Consider the following 18717-nt stretch of genomic DNA (forward strand, 5'->3'; position numbering starts at 1 on the left):
ACCCTATAACACCCTATAACACCCTATAACACCCTGCAGCACCCTAAAACCCTATAACACCCTATAACACCCTATAACACCCTATAACACCCTGCAGCACCCTATAACCCTATAACACCCTATAACACCCTGCAGCACCCTATAACACCCTATAACACCCTATAACACCCTGCAGCACCCTAAAACCCTATAACACCCTATAACACCCTATAACACCCTGCAGCACCCTATAACCCTATAACACCCTATAACACCCTATAACACCCTGCAGCACCCTATAACCCTATAACACCCTATAACACCCTATAACACCCTGCAGCACCCTATAACCCTATAACACCCTATAACACCCTATAACACCCTGCAGCACCCTATAACCCCTTGTAACACCCTATAACCCTATAACACCCTATAACCCTATAACACCCTATAACACCCTATAACACCCTGCAGCGCCGCCGGCCCCGGCTGCTCCGCACGCTCTGCGCCGGCGCGGGAAGCAACAAGCCCCCCCCGCCTCGCCCCGTCGCTGTCACTCAGCGCGGTTGCTATGGCAGTGGGGCCGGGCCCCGCCTCCCCGGTTTCCATGGCAGCGGGGCGCCGCGGCCCGCGCAGGCGGCGGGCCTGAGGGAGCTCCCTCAGCGGGGCGGGGAGCGGGGCCTGCGAGGATGGAGGGCGAGGAGGTGGAGGGGGACGAGTACAGCCTTCAGGAGGAGGGAGAGGAGGAGGAGGAGGCGGCGGCGGCGCTGTGGGAGCAGGAGGAGGAAGAACAGGTGAGGGAGGGGGGCCTCAGCACCCTCCGGCTGTGGGTAGGCCGGCGCTGGCGTTGTGCTCTCTCCTTCTCTCCCAGGTGCGGGCCCCCTGTCCCCTGACGGAGGAGGTCCTGAAGGAAGGCCTCTCTCTCCTCTGTAAGACCGGCAACGGCCTGGCCCACGCCTATGTGAAATTTGAAGCCAAATACAAGTGAGTGTGCGACACCTGCCCCAGGAGAAGGTCTCCACCTGCCCCAGGAGAAGGGCTCCTCCTCCCCGGGCATCTATGTAGCCACGGAGCAGCTGTGCCATAAGGCCGCTGCTGACCGGCCGTGTGGGGTGGGAGTGTTTCCAGGCCATGTTCTCCAGCTGTCTGGCTTCCAGTCTGTGCCTCAGCATAGCTTGTCCATCCTCAGTCCTGGGCTGGGGACTGCCTCCACCGTAGCCAGACGCACTGGTGGGAACATCAGTGTCCCCCTAGACTGAGGGGAGCCTGTCCGTCCCTCTGGACCGTGGTCTCCTAGGGGGACCTGAACAGTGACTGACCCCACAGTCACTTCAAGAAATACCCATTAAGCATCTCTCTTGTTACCTGCTAACCTTTAAGGCATGCACTTGTAAGTACAGTGCCACAATGGCCTGGGGACAGTTTAGAGCCTCAGCCCCATCAGTACACCCATATAACCCTAGACCTAACTAACAGGCCCCGGTAAGACTGTGTTTTTCAGCAGCCTCGTGGGTATCTCAGCCAGCTTTTTCCCACTAGCAAAGTCCTTCCACACAGTCCTTGGTGTTGCCAGTACTAACAGACCCACCCTTCCAAACGCACCCTCTTTTCCGCTCTGGTTCTGCCCTCTCCTGACAGGTACGGTTCAATGGGAATAAGCACTCCCTGTGCCAGGAAAGCAGGTCCAATCTTAACATTCAGCCTCGTTTACAGACTATTCGGCCTGTCCCTATCGCCTGCCTTTTTCCTCCTTCTCTCCAGCAAGGCTTCCTAGCACAGCAGGGACGTGGGAGAGGAGGATGCCCTCCCTCCAGCAGTGGTGAAGAGCAAACTGAAAGCAGGTAGCAGGGCGAAATATAAGATATGTTTTATTCACATCCTCCCTCCCACAGGGACTTGACAGACATCAGCCTCCTCGAATGCTTCATTCACCTGCGGTACGTGGATTTGTCAGAGAACAAGCTGCAAGATTTGTCTCCACTGAGCAGCCTAACCCACCTGCTTTGGCTGAAGGTGGATGGGAATCTGCTTACCAGTGCCTGCATGCAGGAGCTGCCGTACCTCCAGATCATCAGCTTTGCTCACAACCGCATCAAGGATATGGAGGGCATTACTCACCCCCGCTTAGCCAACCTCAGCCTGAAAGGTGATACAGACCACCTCTCTTCATTCTTGTGCACGTAGGGCGCTCTATTTGGGTGGGATTAACTCTCTTGTCGTTTCTTCCTCCTCTGGCGCTCAGGAAACAAAATCCACACAGCGCTGGGCCTGAGTCACGGCCAGCTGTTCAGCCTGCAAATCCTGGAGCTGCGAGGAAACGTGCTAGAGAGCACAGCAGGACTCAATCTTCCCAGGCTCAAGAACCTCTATCTGGTAAGGGATCAGCCAGGGAATGGGACAGAGCTGTTATAGAGCCTGGCACCTCCACTCAGCGGGAGGAGGGGAGGAGGCTGTCCCCTTCAAAGCAGCATAATTTTCGTGCTAGCCCATTCAGTTCAATCTTCTCAGCCCGAGAGAGGAGCAGATTTCACAGAGCTAAGGAGGAACAGATTTCAGAGAGCTAAAGAGACAAAATCACTTCTTTGGGGTAGCTCCTTCTACGCTGTCTGCCCAGATAGTGCGAAGGGAGTAGCCACCGACCAGTAATTCCGCTGTAGAGAGCGGAGGAGTTGGTGATGTTCAGGGCGTCGGGTTCTTCCTTCCCTCCCAGCCTCCTCTGGGAGAGCGGTGTTCTCCCCCGGCAGTGTTAGGCAGGCCTGTATTCTGTGTGTCCCGGGACCCGCGGAGGTCAGTGGGGAAAGCAACAGGTTTGCTCTGGGTGACAGGGGGAGGTGATGCCTCTTTCTCCTCTCCGATGGGCCTAGTCAAATACTGGTTTAAAACCAGCACAATTACATGATTCACACCTTCAGCTGCCAGAAAAGAAACTGATTGAACAGCACAGTGAAACTAAGATAGGAGAAGCAATTTCCTAATACCGTAAACAATTGCTTCAGGGAACGTTTACTCCTGGAGATGCAAGTGAAGAAAGTACGTACGGCTTAGTCCCATGCATCACACAGTGCTACAGCGTGCGAAGACTGGATAGGTGTCCTGAGTCATTGCCTCTTAAAAAGCAATTAAAGATTATAAAGGCTTTGAAAAGCTATATGGTTTCTTTTCATCAAGCCTCCCTGGCAGAAAACATCAAGGAGATTGCTTGCTGAGATTGTCTGCAATTTTCAGGTAGAAAACTGAGATTTTAGGGCTAGAGGTGCTGGAAGAAGGGATGAAGTGGCGAAGTCACTAGGTGTAATACAGAATTTCAAAGTAAACCCAGTCGCTTTAGTGAATGATTGGAGGGAAGCAAACACTGCACCTATATTTAAAGAAGGTGCCTGGCATGACTGAGGAATTTCTGAGCTGCACATACGAAGTGGGCAAATTGCAAGGCGTGATTATTAAAACTAGAACAACTGACTCCTTTCTCAGGAATCTTTGGGGGCTTGACTTTGTCTCCCATGTCCGCCTGCTCACTGAATCATTGGTGGGGGGGCCTCTCCCAATACTGCTTTGCTTTCTGTATAAAGATTTTGAGCCATGGGTAGATGAAGCTGATGCCTCAAGGGCAGGGTTCAAGACAAAGGGTTCAATTCAAAGGACGTGAACCAAATTTGGTTAATGATGTATGACATAACCGCAGATGAAATTTAGCGGTTATAACTACTATGTAACTTTAAAAGTTATACCTCCTAGCAGGGAGACTACGAGCTGGCTGCTTAGCGGGTGGCATTTGTATCGGTTTGAGGATCACTGCTGTCATTAGGGCTATGTTGGTTCCTGGTCATTGTGCAGCAGCGGTGACAAAGGCCAGTGAGAGCAAGGTCAGGTGTGCAGGAAGGGGAGAGGGAATCATGGGCAACCTATTATAGCAGCTTTCCGTAACAAATGTTGGCATCACACCTATGTGAAGAACTGGTATCTAAGGTAAGGTGATGACGTGAACATGTAATTAAACGAGTCATATGGAATGTTCTTTGATTTAGGGAAGAAAACCCAACCCTGAAAAAAAAAACCGTTTCTGCATTTGTCCTGTTAGTGCTTGCAGGGCCAGAGCCGCTAAAACTAGTCACACTGAAGTAATGAAGAAAGTGAGAGTGATGGGAGGTCACTATTCATTTTACAGACCAGCGGTCTGTGAGCTCCCCACCCTATTTCCCACACCAGCTCCTGATTTCCTTTGAGGTACAATTTACTAATCCTTCCTGGTTGTTAGATCTGTTGACACAACCTTCGCCAAATCTCTGACTTTCCTCTTTTTGTCCGTGTGTTACCCTCTTTACTTGGCCCAGCTGGTCCAGACTTTTCCTTGTCCAGTTTCCATTAGAGTCCTCTTTTTCTACAAAACGTCCTTTTCCTGAGTGACCCAGCCCTAAACTGTTCTCTTATCCCACCAGTTCAGCCTGTGCCCCTTTCATCAGCCTCAGGCGTCGGCTACCTCGCTGCCTGGGTGCCAACAAGGAACAGAGAGCACAACGGCACCTCTCTCCCCCCGTTTCCCATGCAGGCATCTGCATCCTCAGAGCCTGCAGCCCTGAGCCACAATTGCGAGCGAAGTCCTGCGCAGCTCCAGGCTGGAGAACGTGGCGGGGAGGTTGTAGTTACCAGGGATGTTCCAAACTTGGCTGCACGGGGCAGTGAGCAGCCTGACCTGGCGTCGGTTCTAGCGCTGCGGTGAGCCCGGGCTTGGGCAGGAGACCACTACTGGTCCTTCCCAGCCAAAATCCCGCTGTGGAACTATTGCTGGAATTCAGAGCTCGTTACTCACATCACAGTGAAGTGAACGAAATTCAATGATGGGGAATTTTGAACTGATAGGACACATTCTTCCTCCCGTAAGAGTGTCAGATTTGTTGCAAGAAGGTGCACCTATGGATGGGTAACAACAATTACACCAGGAAACACTTAAAATTAAACCAACCAACACCCCCCAGCCCCCTGCAACCTCTCTCAGAAACACGCAGCCTGCTTCTGCTCCCAGAGGAGTAGAAGAGGAGACTTCTTGGTAGTAGCAGAGAAGCAGCTGGCACTGGAAGAGCCCTGGACTACATGTGTGACTGAGAGGGGCTGGTTATTCATCCACTTGTTTCAGGCTCAGGCCCGCGCTTTCCCCTCCACGCTGTTGCTCCCTGAGGCCTTTGGGACTCCGATTCGGCACTGCCATGGAAGGGGGGGGGCTGTGCTGGCGGTGGAGTATTCATCTGGGGTGGTTTTGTCTCAGTCACCAAGTGATGCTACAGGAAACACTTTTTCAGCAAGCTTTTGGTCCTTGAAGCTGAATACTTAGAACCCATTTGGGCAAGACCCTGAGCAACCTGATCTAGCTTCAGAGAAGGCCGTGTTATGAGTGGTAGGGAGTCTGAAGGGTAGAAAGAGCTTTAAAGGCCAGAAATAACTGCTGTTCCCTCTCCTGTGTGTTCCTTTTTTCCATCTCTCTGCCTGCCTCCCTGGTGCTCAGGCCCAGAACGCCATTCGGAGCCTTGAAGGCCTTGAGGGGCTAGGGCAGCTGGCAACTCTGCACCTGCGTGACAACCAGCTTGAGACCCTGGATGGATTCTGTAGTAGCATGAAGTGCCTGCAGTACCTCAATCTACGGTGGGTCCTCCCTGCTCTGTGTTGGGTCCAGAGACCCCTTCATCAGGCTGTACTCCCATTTAGACCTTCAGGATTTTCTGGTTTCTTTGGAAGTTGAAGACCGGATGGGGATGGGTTGATCTTTACCGTCCTTAACTGGTGTTCAGCGCTCAGCTGTCTAGGAAGCCAATGGCCCGGGCCTTTCCTGGGCTTCTCAGAAAAAGATGTGCCTCTCCAGTCACACTCATACCCCACCTCATAGTTTTTATTCCTTTGGATCCCTCTCTGCGTGTTCTCTGTGTCCTGGACATGACTGCAAGTGCCCTTCTCGGCATATGCCATACAGGGCGACGGCAGTATCAGACAATTCATGGACTGTTTGAGCACAGAGATATCCAGAGGCGGTGTCCTTTTTGTCCCTCAGTCTGGGGAGCTGCAGACAGATCTGGGTCTCAGGTCTAAGGTCTGTGGTCTAAGGTCTGTGGTCTACCACACTGCTGAGTTTTGCTTTGTCTGTCTTGTCAGCTCACTGTTCCGAAGGGACCTCACTACCTGCCTCTCTCCCCTGCCCTCTGTGCTTCCTCTTCTTCAGGAACAATGGGATCAGTAGCCTTCAGGAGGTGGCAAAACTGCAGGTCCTCCCGATGCTGCAGGCACTGGTGCTGTTGGACAATCCATGTTCTGATGAACCCAATTACCGGCTGGAGGTGCTGGTCCTGCTGCCACACCTGCAACGCCTGGATAAGGAATTGTTTGAGCAAGACGAGCGGGCAGAGGCGAACAAAATCCGTCAGAAAAGGCAGAAAGAAGAACAGGTGAGAACAGCGCGGCCGGGGGGAGGAGAAGGAAGCAAAGGGAAGGAGAGAGGATCGAACATGCTGATCGAGCCCCTCCTCCTCTGGATTATGGGTGGAGAAGGCTGAGGGAGGTCAGTCCCAAGGACAGAGGAGCCTGAAACAGAGCCCAGGCTTCGCAACCTGATTGTGATGGCCAGCACGGCGACCCTGCCGCCGTTGTCCACCCTGCAGCCATTCCCGACCCCACTAGCAGAACTGAGCGGCGGAAGGGGAAAAGAGGTCGGGCATGGAGTCGCTTCACTTCTCCCGCTTTCCTTCCACAGGAGATGGAGGGATCTCTCCAGGGCGAGGGGACCGAGTGACCCCTGGTTTTAACACCTGTTCCCTGAGACGGTCATGATTTGGAGCTGCCTTCCCCCATGGGTGCAGCTGGGAAAGTGAAGGCTGCGGGTACCAGAGCCACCATCACCTTTTTTTTTGTTTTGCCCCTGGAGAACAGAGGAGGGCTACCCACCCTGCTCCTGGAAGCTGCCCTGAGGCACTGCAGTCTTTTTGCAGTCGCTGCACTCACATGCTCCATTCTCAGAGGGAAAAGAAGGGGAGAGTTGCAGGCTCTGTGGCTCGATTCCTGGCTCCCCAAAATCGTACGAGATTTTCTGATTCGAATAAAAACAGTTAACGAGCCTGGAGTGACTGGAGCTGTTTATCCTGCGCTCCCACTCCTACTCCCGGGCCCTCTCACCCTCGCCTGCCGATGCCGGCGCCCCGCCTGCCTCTCCCTCTCCCTCTCTCCATCCTCTACGTGCTGTTCGCAGAGCTGAGCTAAACCCTGACTCATCGCCGCTCCGGGTCACATGCTGCCGGCCCGGCCCTATCAGGGGCGTCTCCATCCTGCCGCCGGCTCAGAGGACGCATCATCTCCCCTTGAGGTCCTGCGTCCCTCCTCGGCTTCCTCCTCTCTCCTTCCTACCAGCACTTTCTCGGTCTCTCCTTCACCCCTGCCCCAGGAAGGTAAGTGTCCCCCAGCACACCCCCCCTCCTCACCGCATGCAGGTTTCTGCTCCCCACCCTGTGCCCTCCAAACCCCACACGCGCTTTGGGGTCCCCGCGGGGAAGGACCACGGTGAGCCGCATGAACACCTCAACTCCCCTCACTTCCTCCCCCTGCTCCTCTCACCCACCCCCCCCTTTTCTCACTTTTCTTTCGTATTTTAATTTCAGGTACTCCCTCCTCCCCTACCCCCGGCGAGCATCATTTCGGATGTGAGCCTAGGGGATCGCGGGGGGGGCAACCCGCACGGATAGGCGGTGCTCCCAAGGGCATTGCCGGGAGGTGCTGCGGGATGGAGCGTTACCCGGGGGAGGGGGGTGGCGGTGGGGAGGAGGCAAAGCTCCGCTCGGGCGCTGCTGGGGAAAGCGCCCAGCCAAGGAGCGGAGCAGCCCCCCAGTCTCCCGAGGTGTTGACATAAACGCAGGCGCTCAGCCGGCTCCCGGGGAGAGGGAGGGAGGAGAGGGGATGTTTTTCCTATCGTCTGCACAGCCCCCCCCACCACACAGGGGAGGGGGGGGCAGCAGGGAGAGGAGGTGACAGTCAAGCAAGCAATAGCTGCATCAGCCACGACACTGCAGCAGTGCGGGCTTCCTGGGAGCAGTGCCCAGCCCCGGGGAATCGCAGCAGCAGCAGCACACGGGACCGGTGGCGGTGGCTTGGGGGAAAGGTCTTCGCCATGCTGGCCTGCCCGGTGGGGAGGGGGAATTGCTGCAGCGGGAGCTCCTCCGGCGAGACGGTGCCCTGGTGACACGGGGTGCCACGAAGCAGTGCCCCCAGGAAGGCACTGCAGCAGTGCCAGTCTCCCCGGGGCGCCCTGCCCAGCCCCTGTTCGAGGGAGGCTGCCCAGCCTCCAGCCTGGCTCCCCTCTTCTCACTCTGGTCTACGGGCTCCCGGCTATGGCTCCATCCCAATCCCTTATCCTGGCTTATCCGCCTCTGACCTCCTTTCAGGACAGTGCAGCTGATGCCAGGGATTTCAGGGTGGTTCTTTGCACTGTTCAACGGAGGACAAACGCAGGGGGACGTGGGGCAGCAACGCAAGTGGAGAAAGGAGTGTGGAGGACTAGAGGGGAGAAGAGATCAAGTGAGTGATGGGGTGGGGCGGGCAAGGCTGGACTTGGGCTTCTCACTTGGCTTCCCGGCCCCAACAGGGGCAGGTGGATGTGGGCAGAGGGATGTGACCACGGGCAACGTGACCACGTAAGCAGAGAGGCGCTGCATCTGGCACGGGTCTTGCTGTCAAAGATTGCTTTAATGGGGTCCTGTTCCTCTCTGCCCCGTGGAGACTGTTGGGGCATGGCCAGGGCACTGCTGCAAAGGAAGCTCGCAGCTGCGCGGGCACGGCTCTGGAGGAAGTTCCCGCGGCGTGTGCCAGATGGCGTGAGGAGCGCTGCCAAGGCGGCCGATGGGGGATCCCAGCCCAGATGGACGTGGTGGAGGACCCTGCGCAGGCTCCAGAGAGCCCTGGTGTCGCTGACTGAAACTCCCCAGTATGGGAAGTTCTTGCTGGAACTTCAGAGCAGCGCGATTTCCTCACGCCCGTGCAATTTCCACCCACCCCAGGCAATGGGGTCGAGAGCCGACTCCAGCTTCCCCCAGCCTGCTTCTTAGCTCCCCTCAGTGCTGTGACACACTGTGACCCCCACCCACCACACCCCCCCCCGCCCCGTGCTGAGCCCCTGCGCTGGCCGGACCCCCCCCCCCGAACGCTCACACGCGCCACGGCGCGGTTCTGCCTGGGGCCCTGTGGTTACCCCAGGCCCGGCCTCCGCGCCGAGTTGTGCGTGGGTCCGGCCCTGCGCAGGGTTGGGTGAATCATCTGTGGGAGCCAGGGGAGGAAAACCTGGCAGGTCTGGGGGCGTGGGGTGACGCGCATCTCGCTGCTGCTCCCTCTCCGGGAGGATGCAGCTCCCCAGCATCCCATGGCCCCACGGCTGGGGGAATAAGAAGGTGGGATGGGGGGAAGGAGTTGTTCTGGAGCCCCTAGGGAGCCAATTTCAGCAAGAGAAGCTCTTTGAAACAGCTGTCCTCACCCACCAGGCTGTTTTCCACTTCAGGTTTAACCAGGCTCCCCAAAACACCAGGTTTCCTCACCCTCCTCGTCCTACAGAGGCGTCTCCCAGACTCATCCGCTTCCCCGCCTCAGGAGCGGAGCGAAAGGTCGGCAGCTGGCCCCAGCCCCTGTGTTCAGGCAGGGCCTGGTCCCCCCTCCCCTCAGAGCCCTTTCTCCCGTGTCTGAGGCAGCACTGCCTTCAGCAAGATGGCTCCTCTGGCTGCTGGCCTCCTCCGCACTCCTGTCGCCTCAGCGCAGCCTGACCCAGCGGCTCATGGGGTGACAGGAAGGCTGAGCCAGGCACTCGGCTGGAGGGGTGCGGCTGGGGGTCTCCGAGAGCCGCGCTGAGGCAGCTCCCCGCTGCCGCAGGCTGGAGAGGGGATGGAGGGTCCCCGTGGGCCGGCTGCCCCCCTGCCCTGGCCATCTCTGCCCCAGGCAGCCGCTGCTCGGCTGGCTCCCTGCCCGCTGCACACGGACACAGCGGCCGCTCGCTGCCAGGCCCTGGCAGGGACCGTCCTCTCCCCCGGCAAGGGGAAGGGAGACGCTGGGAGCTGGTGCCCTGACCTTGGCACCAGAGCCGGGGGGCACCTCCCGGCTGCAACAGCTGATCCCTCCCTCTCTGCTGCCTGTGGATGCTGTGGCACCCTCCCTGTCTCGGAGCACTCGGCTGTGGCGCAGGGAGAGGGAGAGAGAGCTGCCAGTTTGTCATCTGCAGCAAAGGGACAGAGTAAATTCAAATAGATAACCAGTTCCTGGAAAAAATGTGGGTAGATTTCCACAATCTGGGGTTTAATAGCAATTTCTAAATTTCCTTGAGCCAAGAGTTTTAGCTCCAGCTCCTAAGGTCGCTCTTCCTTGAGCTCCCTTCTCTCTGTCAGTGTATTGTCTAGCCATTAGAAGGGTGAGCACCACATCCTGGGGCCTCTCAGAGCTGAACATCTCCTGTCCTGTCCTCTCCTCTCCACAGACTCGCCATGGCAGTCGAGAGGATCCACGCCCGTGAGATCCTGGACTCCCGTGGGAACCCCACGGTTGAGGTGGACCTGTACACACACAAAGGTAGGTGGGTGAGGACAAGAGATGGAGGGGAGGTCCTGCCCACCCCAGCAGAGCTGGCGCTGCACGGCAGCCTGGCACGCTCTGCCGAGAGCACGGAGGGTCTTCTCCAGTGAACCCCTGGCAGACAGCAAGCCGGGAGAAGAGGCAGAGGGCAAAACTTGCTTGTGGCTCCGCTTGTGCCTGTGCTCAGCAACTCCACACACGTGCTGGGCAAATCACGACGAGACAGCTGGCTGCCGTGTATCTGACTTGAGACATGTGCCTGCTAGTAGCAAGGATGGAAAATTTAGTTAACATACATATATTTACCTTCTTGTCCTATCACCGCCATGCCCTCCTGCAGCCATGCTTTTACTCCTGGGACACAGCACAAGTTTGGAAGCACATCTATGGCCATGCTCATGAGGTGGTGGGAAGGTTTGTCCCCGAGATCTCTGTGCTGGCATGTACGCGCACATGTGTCTCAACTGGAAGAGCTGCATCTGCGCTGAGCCTAGAGCTAGGTGGGCTGAGGAGCGGTGAGGGGCCGGAGCAGGCATCCAACCAGTCTCTTCCTTCTTCACCGAGGCAGAAACCCAGCCGCAGTCTGAGGGGGAGGAAGCCGCTGGCGGCTGTGGGTCAGGCTGCCTCTGGAACCAGGAGGATGGCTGAGGAGCCAGACTTCCACCCATCATCCGTGGTTCTGGGATCAGTGTGGAGCTCTGGGTGCCCGAGATCCAGGTTTCCCACTCTGGAAGCCCTGGGTGTATTTATTTCTGCCACCCTGGTGCTCCACCTCCCTGAGGTGCTCCGCCTCTGAGAAGACCAGCCATGAGCAGCCAGCCAGCGGGGCCATCTATTTGCACAAGCGGTTGCCAAATCCTTTCCCTCGAAAGTGGGACAGCAGCAGGGGCACGAGGGGTTTCCTTCCTTTTCACCCTCTGCTTGTCTCACACCCACGTTTTGCTGTTTCCCAGGCATGTTTCGAGCAGCGGTCCCCAGCGGCGCATCCACTGGTATCTACGAAGCGCTGGAGCTGCGAGACAACGACAAGTCGCGTTTCCTCGGAAAAGGTGGGGAGATGCCTGCTCCGCACCCCGTCCCCGGGGATGCCTGTGCGTGGGGCTCTGCTGGAGGGCACCGCTCATCCGCTGGCGTGACGGGAATGCGTCCCACTGCCCTCAGGGAGAACACAGAGGCACAGACCTAGTGTAAAGTGAAAGATCAGGCCTTGATCTTCCCTCGCTGTCTCCCTCTCTGTCTATTGGTTCTCTCCCTTCCTCTTTCCACTCTCCTCTTTGCCTCACTCTCTCTCTCTCTCTCTCTTTCTTTCTCTGTCTCCTCCCTTCTTTAGGGGTCCTGCAGGCCGTGGATCATATCAACAGCACTGTCGCCCCAGCTCTCGTGGGCTCTGTAAGGATTTCTCTTTGTTCTCCCTTGTCCAACGCTTACTCTGCTCCGTCTCTGTCCCCCAATCTCTGTTTCTGCCTCTCTTCATCTCACTGGGTTAACAGACATAGTGATGCTCTCTGTGAACCTGGGCACACCCCTCCTGCCCTCCATGCCTGTATGTGTCCTCAGCTATCTTTTCTCTGGGCGGAAAGGATTTAACGCTACCCCGGTCCACCGCAGCATCTGTACCACCTAACTCTTCCCCTCGATGCTCCCTGTAGAGCTCTCTCCCTCTTTCAGATGTGCTCCTCCTCAAGCACTGAACCTCATCCACGTGTCTGTGGCCTCACACCCGTTCATCCCACCCAGCACTCATGGTGTGATGAGTAATGACTGTACCCGCACGAGGCCTGGCAGCCCCCCCCAGCACAGCCTTGCGGAGCGGTGGTGTCACATCTGCAACCTGTTTACACCCGAAGACCTGGCGCCTGCTCTAAGGAGAGCCGAGCTGAAGCCACACGTTACACCCTATGCAGCCCGCGGCGGGGGGGGGTCTGGCTGAGAGCCCAGCTCTCTCCACCCCTGAAAAACACCCGGTCTGGTGGAGGGCTGCCTGTGTTGGGCCTAATCCTGCTCTCCACCTCGCTCCTGGGGACGGCTCCATCCAGTCTATTTTCGCTTGCTTGGGGCTGAGCATGTACTGTTGTTCTGCCTAGCTTCTGTGTGGCCACAGCACCACAAAGCTCCCTGGAAGCTGCCAGGAGGCTGGGTAGATCCCCAAGGGAGTCCTGTGTCCCCAGCAATGCGTGGCCTTGCCTGGGCTGCAGCTGATCCCCTGTCCGGCGCGGGTACATCTACGCCACGCTGCAGCAACATCATCATGGTTACCTAACTTGACTATATGCCAAGGCACTAATTTCCAGAGCTTTGTGTGTATATGTTCCCCCACAAGCTAAAAAGGTCCCCGTACCCCCAGCTTCTCCATCAATGCCTCCTTTCTCGCACACCAGAGCCAGCAGCTCTTCTCAGCCTCCCCTTCTCAGGAACTGTTCCTTTCTTGCAGGGCCTCTCTGTTGTGGATCAAGAGAAGATCGACAATCTGATGCTTGAGATGGACGGCACGGAGAACAAATGTAATTCATTCCTCTTTTTTGGCCTGGGAAGTAAAGAGCACGGGAGGCTGCAGGGCTGGAGCGGGGGGCACTGTCGGAGCTGCGGTGAGCCCAGGGCTGGGCTGGCAAGGGCTCCCGCTGGGCAGGAGGTTGCTGCCCGCGAAGCCCGACTCCGCCTTGGTTTTACCCACAGCCAAGTTTGGCGCCAATGCTATCCTGGGAGTTTCACTGGCCGTGTGCAAGGCGGGAGCTGCAGAGAAGGATGTCCCCCTGTACCGGCACATTGCTGACCTGGCCGGCAACTCCGATCTCATCCTTCCTGTGCCAGTAAGACTTCTCTGTCCTTGACATCCGCCTTCAGAAACTCCAAAAGAGAGTTCAAAGGGTGTGTTGGGAGGTAGAGAAGGAAGGGATATAGGACTGAAACATCAGCTGAGTGCGCTGCACTCGTCAAGGAAGCAAACCAAGGCCTGAGATTTGTCAGGTTTCAGTACGGAAAAGAGGGGCCTGGGAAGGATACGGCAGAGGTCGTGGTGGGGGTTGACTGAGGATTGCACTCTTAGCACAAGAACCAGAGGGCATCATGTCAGCCCTCTGGGGCACAGTTCCAAACAAGGGCAGGTGGGTCTTCACACCAGGGGTAGCTGCCCTGTGAAACTCCTTCAAAAAGGATGTTGTGGATGCTAACATTTTCTCAGAGTCAAGGAGAAAGGTCCTGGAAGAGAGATTGATGTAGCATTGCTGATAAACTGATACCGATAAACACAGCACAGATAAACACATGTAGCTCAGGAGATCTCTGAGAGGGAAACAGGTGGGAAAGTCCTCTCCAACCATTTGCTTTGAGCCACTGTTGGAAGGAAGACCCTGGGCTTACGTGCCTTTGGTCTGATGCGTAGTAGCTGATGTGTTACGTTACCCTGTGGGACATGGCATGAATGGGCATGGTGACCATCTGCGAGCCTCATCTAGGTGGTGCCAAGACCGGTTCCTTCAGCTCTGATGCTCTTACGGACTCTTCCAGGCTTTCAACGTGATCAATGGAGGTTCCCATGCAGGCAACAAACTGGCCATGCAGGAGTTCATGATCCTGCCCGTGGGAGCTGAAAGCTTCCGCGATGCCATGCGCATCGGGGCTGAAGTCTATCACAACCTCAAGAGCGTCATCAAGGAGAAGTATGGCAAAGATGCTACCAATGTGGGTGATGAGGGAGGCTTTGCCCCCAACATCCTGGAAAATAGCGAAGGTGAGAGCCCTGCAGAGATGGGGTTACCCCTGCCTGCAATGCTGTGGCTTCCTAACACCCAGCACACAGCATTCCCCAAAGATTGGTTCAAAATAATCATGCTTCAGTGTCATTGACCTCCTGTGGTAGGGAACGGTTTCTAAGCTCCTTCTCCTTGGCCTTGATCTGTCACAACCTCCCCATACAGACCTGTCACGTGTGTGCAGACTTTTCCAAGGCCTTCCCCCAGCTTGTCACTGAGCTGTGGGTTGCATTTTAATTCCTCTTCGTCCTTTTGGATACGGCCTCCACAGCTCCTTGGCATGTTTCTGTTGCGCTCTGGGCTCCCTTCTACCGCTCCCATCACACCGTCGGACTCTCAGTGGCTCTTGGGACCCTCCTGGGGAGATTCCCACTGAAAGTCAGAGCTCTTTGCATGGGCTGACTCTCACGACTGCAACTTTCCTCCTCCCAGCTCTGGAGCTCCTCAAGGAAGCTATCGACAAGGCAGGCTACACGGACAAGATTGTCATCGGTATGGATGTGGCAGCCTCCGAGTTCTACCGCGATGGCAAATATGACCTGGACTTCAAGTCCCCGGATGACCCAAGCCGCTACATTTCTGCAGATGAGCTGGGTGACCTCTACCAAAGTTTTGTACGTGATTATCCAGGTGAGCTGCTGTGCTTGGCAGTAGGGAATGAGCACTGGTGTTGCATACTTAACAGGTGCATCCCCTCCGCGGTTTTGGGGTGGGAAGGGAGGCAGCTTTGACCCATGTCGCTGCTGTTGTCCCTTCAGTGGTCTCCATCGAGGACCCCTTTGACCAAGATGACTGGGAGGCCTGGTCCAAGTTCACAGCCAATGTGGGGATTCAGATAGTGGGAGATGACCTGACAGTGACAAACCCCAAGCGCATCGAGCGAGCTGTTGAAGAGAAGGCCTGCAACTGCCTCCTGCTCAAAGTCAACCAGATTGGATCTGTCACGGAGGCCATCCAAGCGTAAGTCCAGCCCGCTGGCCTCGTCCTGTGAAAGGGTTGGTGATGAACCACAGCAGGGTGTCACGCTATCCATTGGATGAATAGACTTATGTCTCTACCAGAGCATAGGATGCTGCGGGTGGGAGGAGTGGGTGCCTGGATCTCACCCTGTGCAGGTGGTGGTTATAGGAGTGGGAGCCACTGATGGCTTTTCTCGCTCCTTGCAGCTGCAAGTTGGCCCAGGAGAATGGCTGGGGTGTGATGGTGAGCCACCGATCTGGGGAGACCGAAGACACCTTCATTGCTGATCTGGTTGTAGGACTGTGCACCGGGCAGGTAGGTGAGACCCAGGCCACGCACAGGCCTGGAGGAAAGCGAAGGGGTGTGAAGGCAGAATCCCCTGCCCTGCCATGGGAAACTGGTGCAAGTCATAACCGTGTCTTACAGTGTTTGTTTTGGGGAATGCTTTACAGATAAAGACGGGTGCTCCCTGCAGGTCTGAACGCCTGGCTAAATACAACCAGCTCATGAGGTAAGGGGCTCCAGGGGACGGGAATGCAGAACAGCGGAGTGACTAACTGGGGTGGGAGAAGCTGAAAGCCCAAGGGTAGATGGGGCTTGCAGGGGAAGTGTTACAAAGACAAGGCGCAGAGATGACAGTAGGATCCTGGGGAGATCTCTGGAGCAGACTCCTTCCCTCCTCCTTGGCCTGAGGGTACAGCCCCCCAGGCGCAGGAGCTGAGCTCCTCTGGCCCATGCCAGCTTCCTGGCCGATGCACCGCCTCTCCGGTGCCCTGGTGCCTCCGATGCTCCCTTGCAGCAAGGGCCTGACGCGTACTTTCTCTCTTTCCTGCAGGATTGAGGAAGAGCTCGGCGATGAAGCACGCTTTGCCGGACACAACTTCCGTAACCCAAGTGTTCTTTGAACATTGTCCCCAGGGCACAGCCACCCTGCTGCTCTTTCCCGCCTCACAGACTCTGAAGCCCCCTTCCCTCCACTGCTCCCTTTTTTGCTCTTTCTCCCCCCGTCCACCACTCGGTTCCCTCTCACCTCGAAACCCCTCGAGTTCAGGTGTCCCTGGCTAGGTGTACCCAGGTGAAGTATGAGAGAGAGGCCTACACCCTGTCCCTTGCTTTGGGGTCATAAGCATTTCTGGATCTAGGCGTTGTGTGTCTCTTGTTTTTTGTGCAGGGCCGCGTCTGAGCCACTCTGTTCACGTGTTAGACTACGGGAGCATGCTGCCCGGTGTGTTTCCCTTGTACGCCGAAGCACGTGTGGTGAACATACGTGCGTCGGCTGGTGTGTTTGGACAAGTCTCACACCTGTAGCTGTGCCTGGACGAGTGTCGCCAGTGGCTCGCTCTCGTTGTGCATGTGTGTAGGTGTACGTGTACTGGCCTACAGCGTCCTTGTGCCCCAGGCGTGTGTTTGCGCTGAGCCGTGGTGGGACCCGCGTGTCCCCTCCTTCCATCCTGAGTGCTGTGCTGTGTCGGGCTGTGCTTGCCAGCAGCTTAGCGTTGAAGTGCACTGCTGTCCCTCAGTGGGTGTGCGTGTGTGTGTGTGCTGTCAGTCTCCGGGTCAGCACGTTAGTACTGTGGGGCAATATATTAAAACACATCCGTAAACAAACCCATGCTCTCATTTGCTTCTCGTGACCTTTTTCTCTCTGTTTCCTTCCCTCTTGCACTCCTTCACCCTCCTCTCCGCACATAACGTCTGCTTCACCTTCTGGACAGCCCATGCTCAGCTGAGCAACAGACAAACTACAGATCCCTAAACTCGATTAAAATGTATTTCACACCTGAGTTGCCTGGCTTGACCCAATGTTTCTCTCTACACGCCAGTGTTTGGGAAATGGGGACATTTTGCCGTCAAAGCAGGAGAGGCTCACGCAGAAAGGTAACCAAAACAAGCAGAGGGGACCGGCAAGAGAAAGAGAAGGCCCAGCAGACCCCCGCCTCCTTCTGCAGCCTTGCCCCACAACCAGACCGCTCTGTCAGCCGCCCAGCTGGGAAATGCCACGGGGAAGGCCAGTGGGAGGGTGGGAATTGCCCCTGCCGCCTCCACCAAACCATGTCGCATGAAGATCTGCTGCGCAGGGATTTTAACGTGCCCTCCGCTGATGTAAAGAGTTGAGGGTGGGCCACAGGCCAGCTGCCCATTGGGCTCAAGCGATGATAAACTGGAACTGCAAGTCTTTGGGAGAGAAAAAGCTGATCCTCCTCCCCTAAAAGGGGCTTGCAGGGCAGTAAACAGAGGGGTGGGTGGGATGCCAGTCTCTCTCCGCTTCGTCTTGTTTCACAGGGGCAACACAGCAGTACTTGGGGAAAGCAGCCCCGTGCTCCGGCGGGTGCCCCAGCAGGCTGAGTGCCAGCAAACCCCAGCGCCTGCTCAGCAGCGTTATTCTGGACAGACTCCAAGGAAGGCGGGAGGCTGGGAGGGTGCTACTGTGAGAAATCCAACCCAAGCTATGACGGAGAATAAACGATAAAACCACCTTGCCCACTGTTACCGGTTCATGCCAGTGGCACCTCTATGTACTTGGTGCTGCAAACCTCCTGCCCCACTTCACTACGGAAAGTTTCCAGACCCTCGCTTAAGCCACACCGCCTTGTCTTTCGTAACGGCAAGGGTAAAGACCGAGGTCGCTCAGCAAGTCCCAAGCCCCCTCACCTGTGTCCTGATGCAAGCTTTAAAATCAAAAGACAACGCTTTGTAAGATGGGCGTTTCACTGCTGATTCTTTACGGAATAGTGTAGAAAAGGGAGCAAGTTCAAGAAGGGAAGACAAAGGCTGTGGCACACATGCCCAGAACAGAAAAGAGGGTGGGAGGGAGAATGGCAGGGCAGAGAGAGGATTGGTTTCTGGGGGATCTCTGGTGAATACAGAACAGATCTCGGTGGTAAGGAGCAGCTCCTGCCCAGCGGCACGCCGTCCCTCGCCCATGCTCTCTGCCAAGCCTCCCCCTCAGCCCCTCGGAGCAGCAGCGTAGCTGCGGGGTAAAACGCACCCCCAACTCAAAGCCAGCGTCTCCAGCCCCCCCCCCCGCCTCATGCCCACGGGCGAACAAACCCACGCAAACCCCCGGAGGCACGCGGAGGCCGCCAACAAAGGAGGACGCTCCCGCAGCCGGACGCCCACCCCGGGGAGGCAGCGGGGGGCGCGGGCGGGGGGCCGGCGGGGCCCCCGGGGGGCTGCCAGCCCGGCACGGCGGCGGGGCCGCGGCTGCCTTCTGGGAGCTGTAGTCCGGGCGCCGCTCGGGGAACGCTCCATCTTCCCGTGCCGGAGCTCGCTGCCCCGCAAAGGGCCCCCCCCCGGGCAGGGAGTGAGGGAGGGCGGGGGCCCGCGTTGTCTCCCGCAGCCACGTCTCCCGCAAAAGCGTTTGTTGCACGGCAGGGCTGGTTTTGGGAAGGAAAGCGCGTTTCGGCTGCGTGCGCCAGGCATAGGGAGCGCGCTGTTTTCCTTTGTTCTGGAT

The 18717-nt window shown here is 56.9% G+C and overlaps 2 protein-coding genes across 3 annotated transcripts; both read left to right on the forward strand.

Annotated features, from left to right (window-relative positions):
- The first annotated feature begins 668 nt into the window (after window positions 1-668).
- Window positions 669-6751, forward strand: LRRC23 (leucine rich repeat containing 23). Its single transcript, XM_009819252.2, has 7 exons — window positions 669-773; window positions 851-963; window positions 1872-2125; window positions 2222-2352; window positions 5477-5613; window positions 6185-6407; window positions 6713-6751. The coding sequence occupies exons 1-7, from the start codon at window positions 669-671 to the stop codon at window positions 6749-6751; spliced, it is 1002 nt and encodes a 333-aa protein (XP_009817554.2).
- Window positions 6752-7308: 557 nt separating this feature from the next.
- ENO2 (enolase 2) lies at window positions 7309-17047 on the forward strand. Of its 2 annotated transcripts, none has more exons than XM_059835699.1 (12): window positions 7309-7400; window positions 10460-10551; window positions 11508-11603; window positions 11885-11943; window positions 12986-13055; window positions 13228-13361; window positions 14059-14281; window positions 14736-14933; window positions 15062-15263; window positions 15470-15578; window positions 15716-15774; window positions 16099-17047. In XM_059835699.1, exons 2-12 carry the CDS (start codon window positions 10467-10469, stop codon window positions 16166-16168), a joined length of 1305 nt encoding a protein of 434 aa, XP_059691682.1. In that variant the 5' UTR covers window positions 7309-7400; window positions 10460-10466; the 3' UTR covers window positions 16169-17047. The 2 variants fall into 2 exon arrangements, with proteins under 2 accessions (XP_059691682.1, XP_059691686.1); XM_059835703.1 differs by lacking the exon at window positions 7309-7400 and adding an exon at window positions 9564-9599.
- Window positions 17048-18717: the final 1670 nt, after the last annotated feature.

Source organism: Gavia stellata, chromosome 1 (genome assembly GCF_030936135.1).
Source record: "Gavia stellata isolate bGavSte3 chromosome 1, bGavSte3.hap2, whole genome shotgun sequence".
Classification (NCBI taxonomy): Eukaryota; Metazoa; Chordata; class Aves; order Gaviiformes; family Gaviidae; genus Gavia; species Gavia stellata.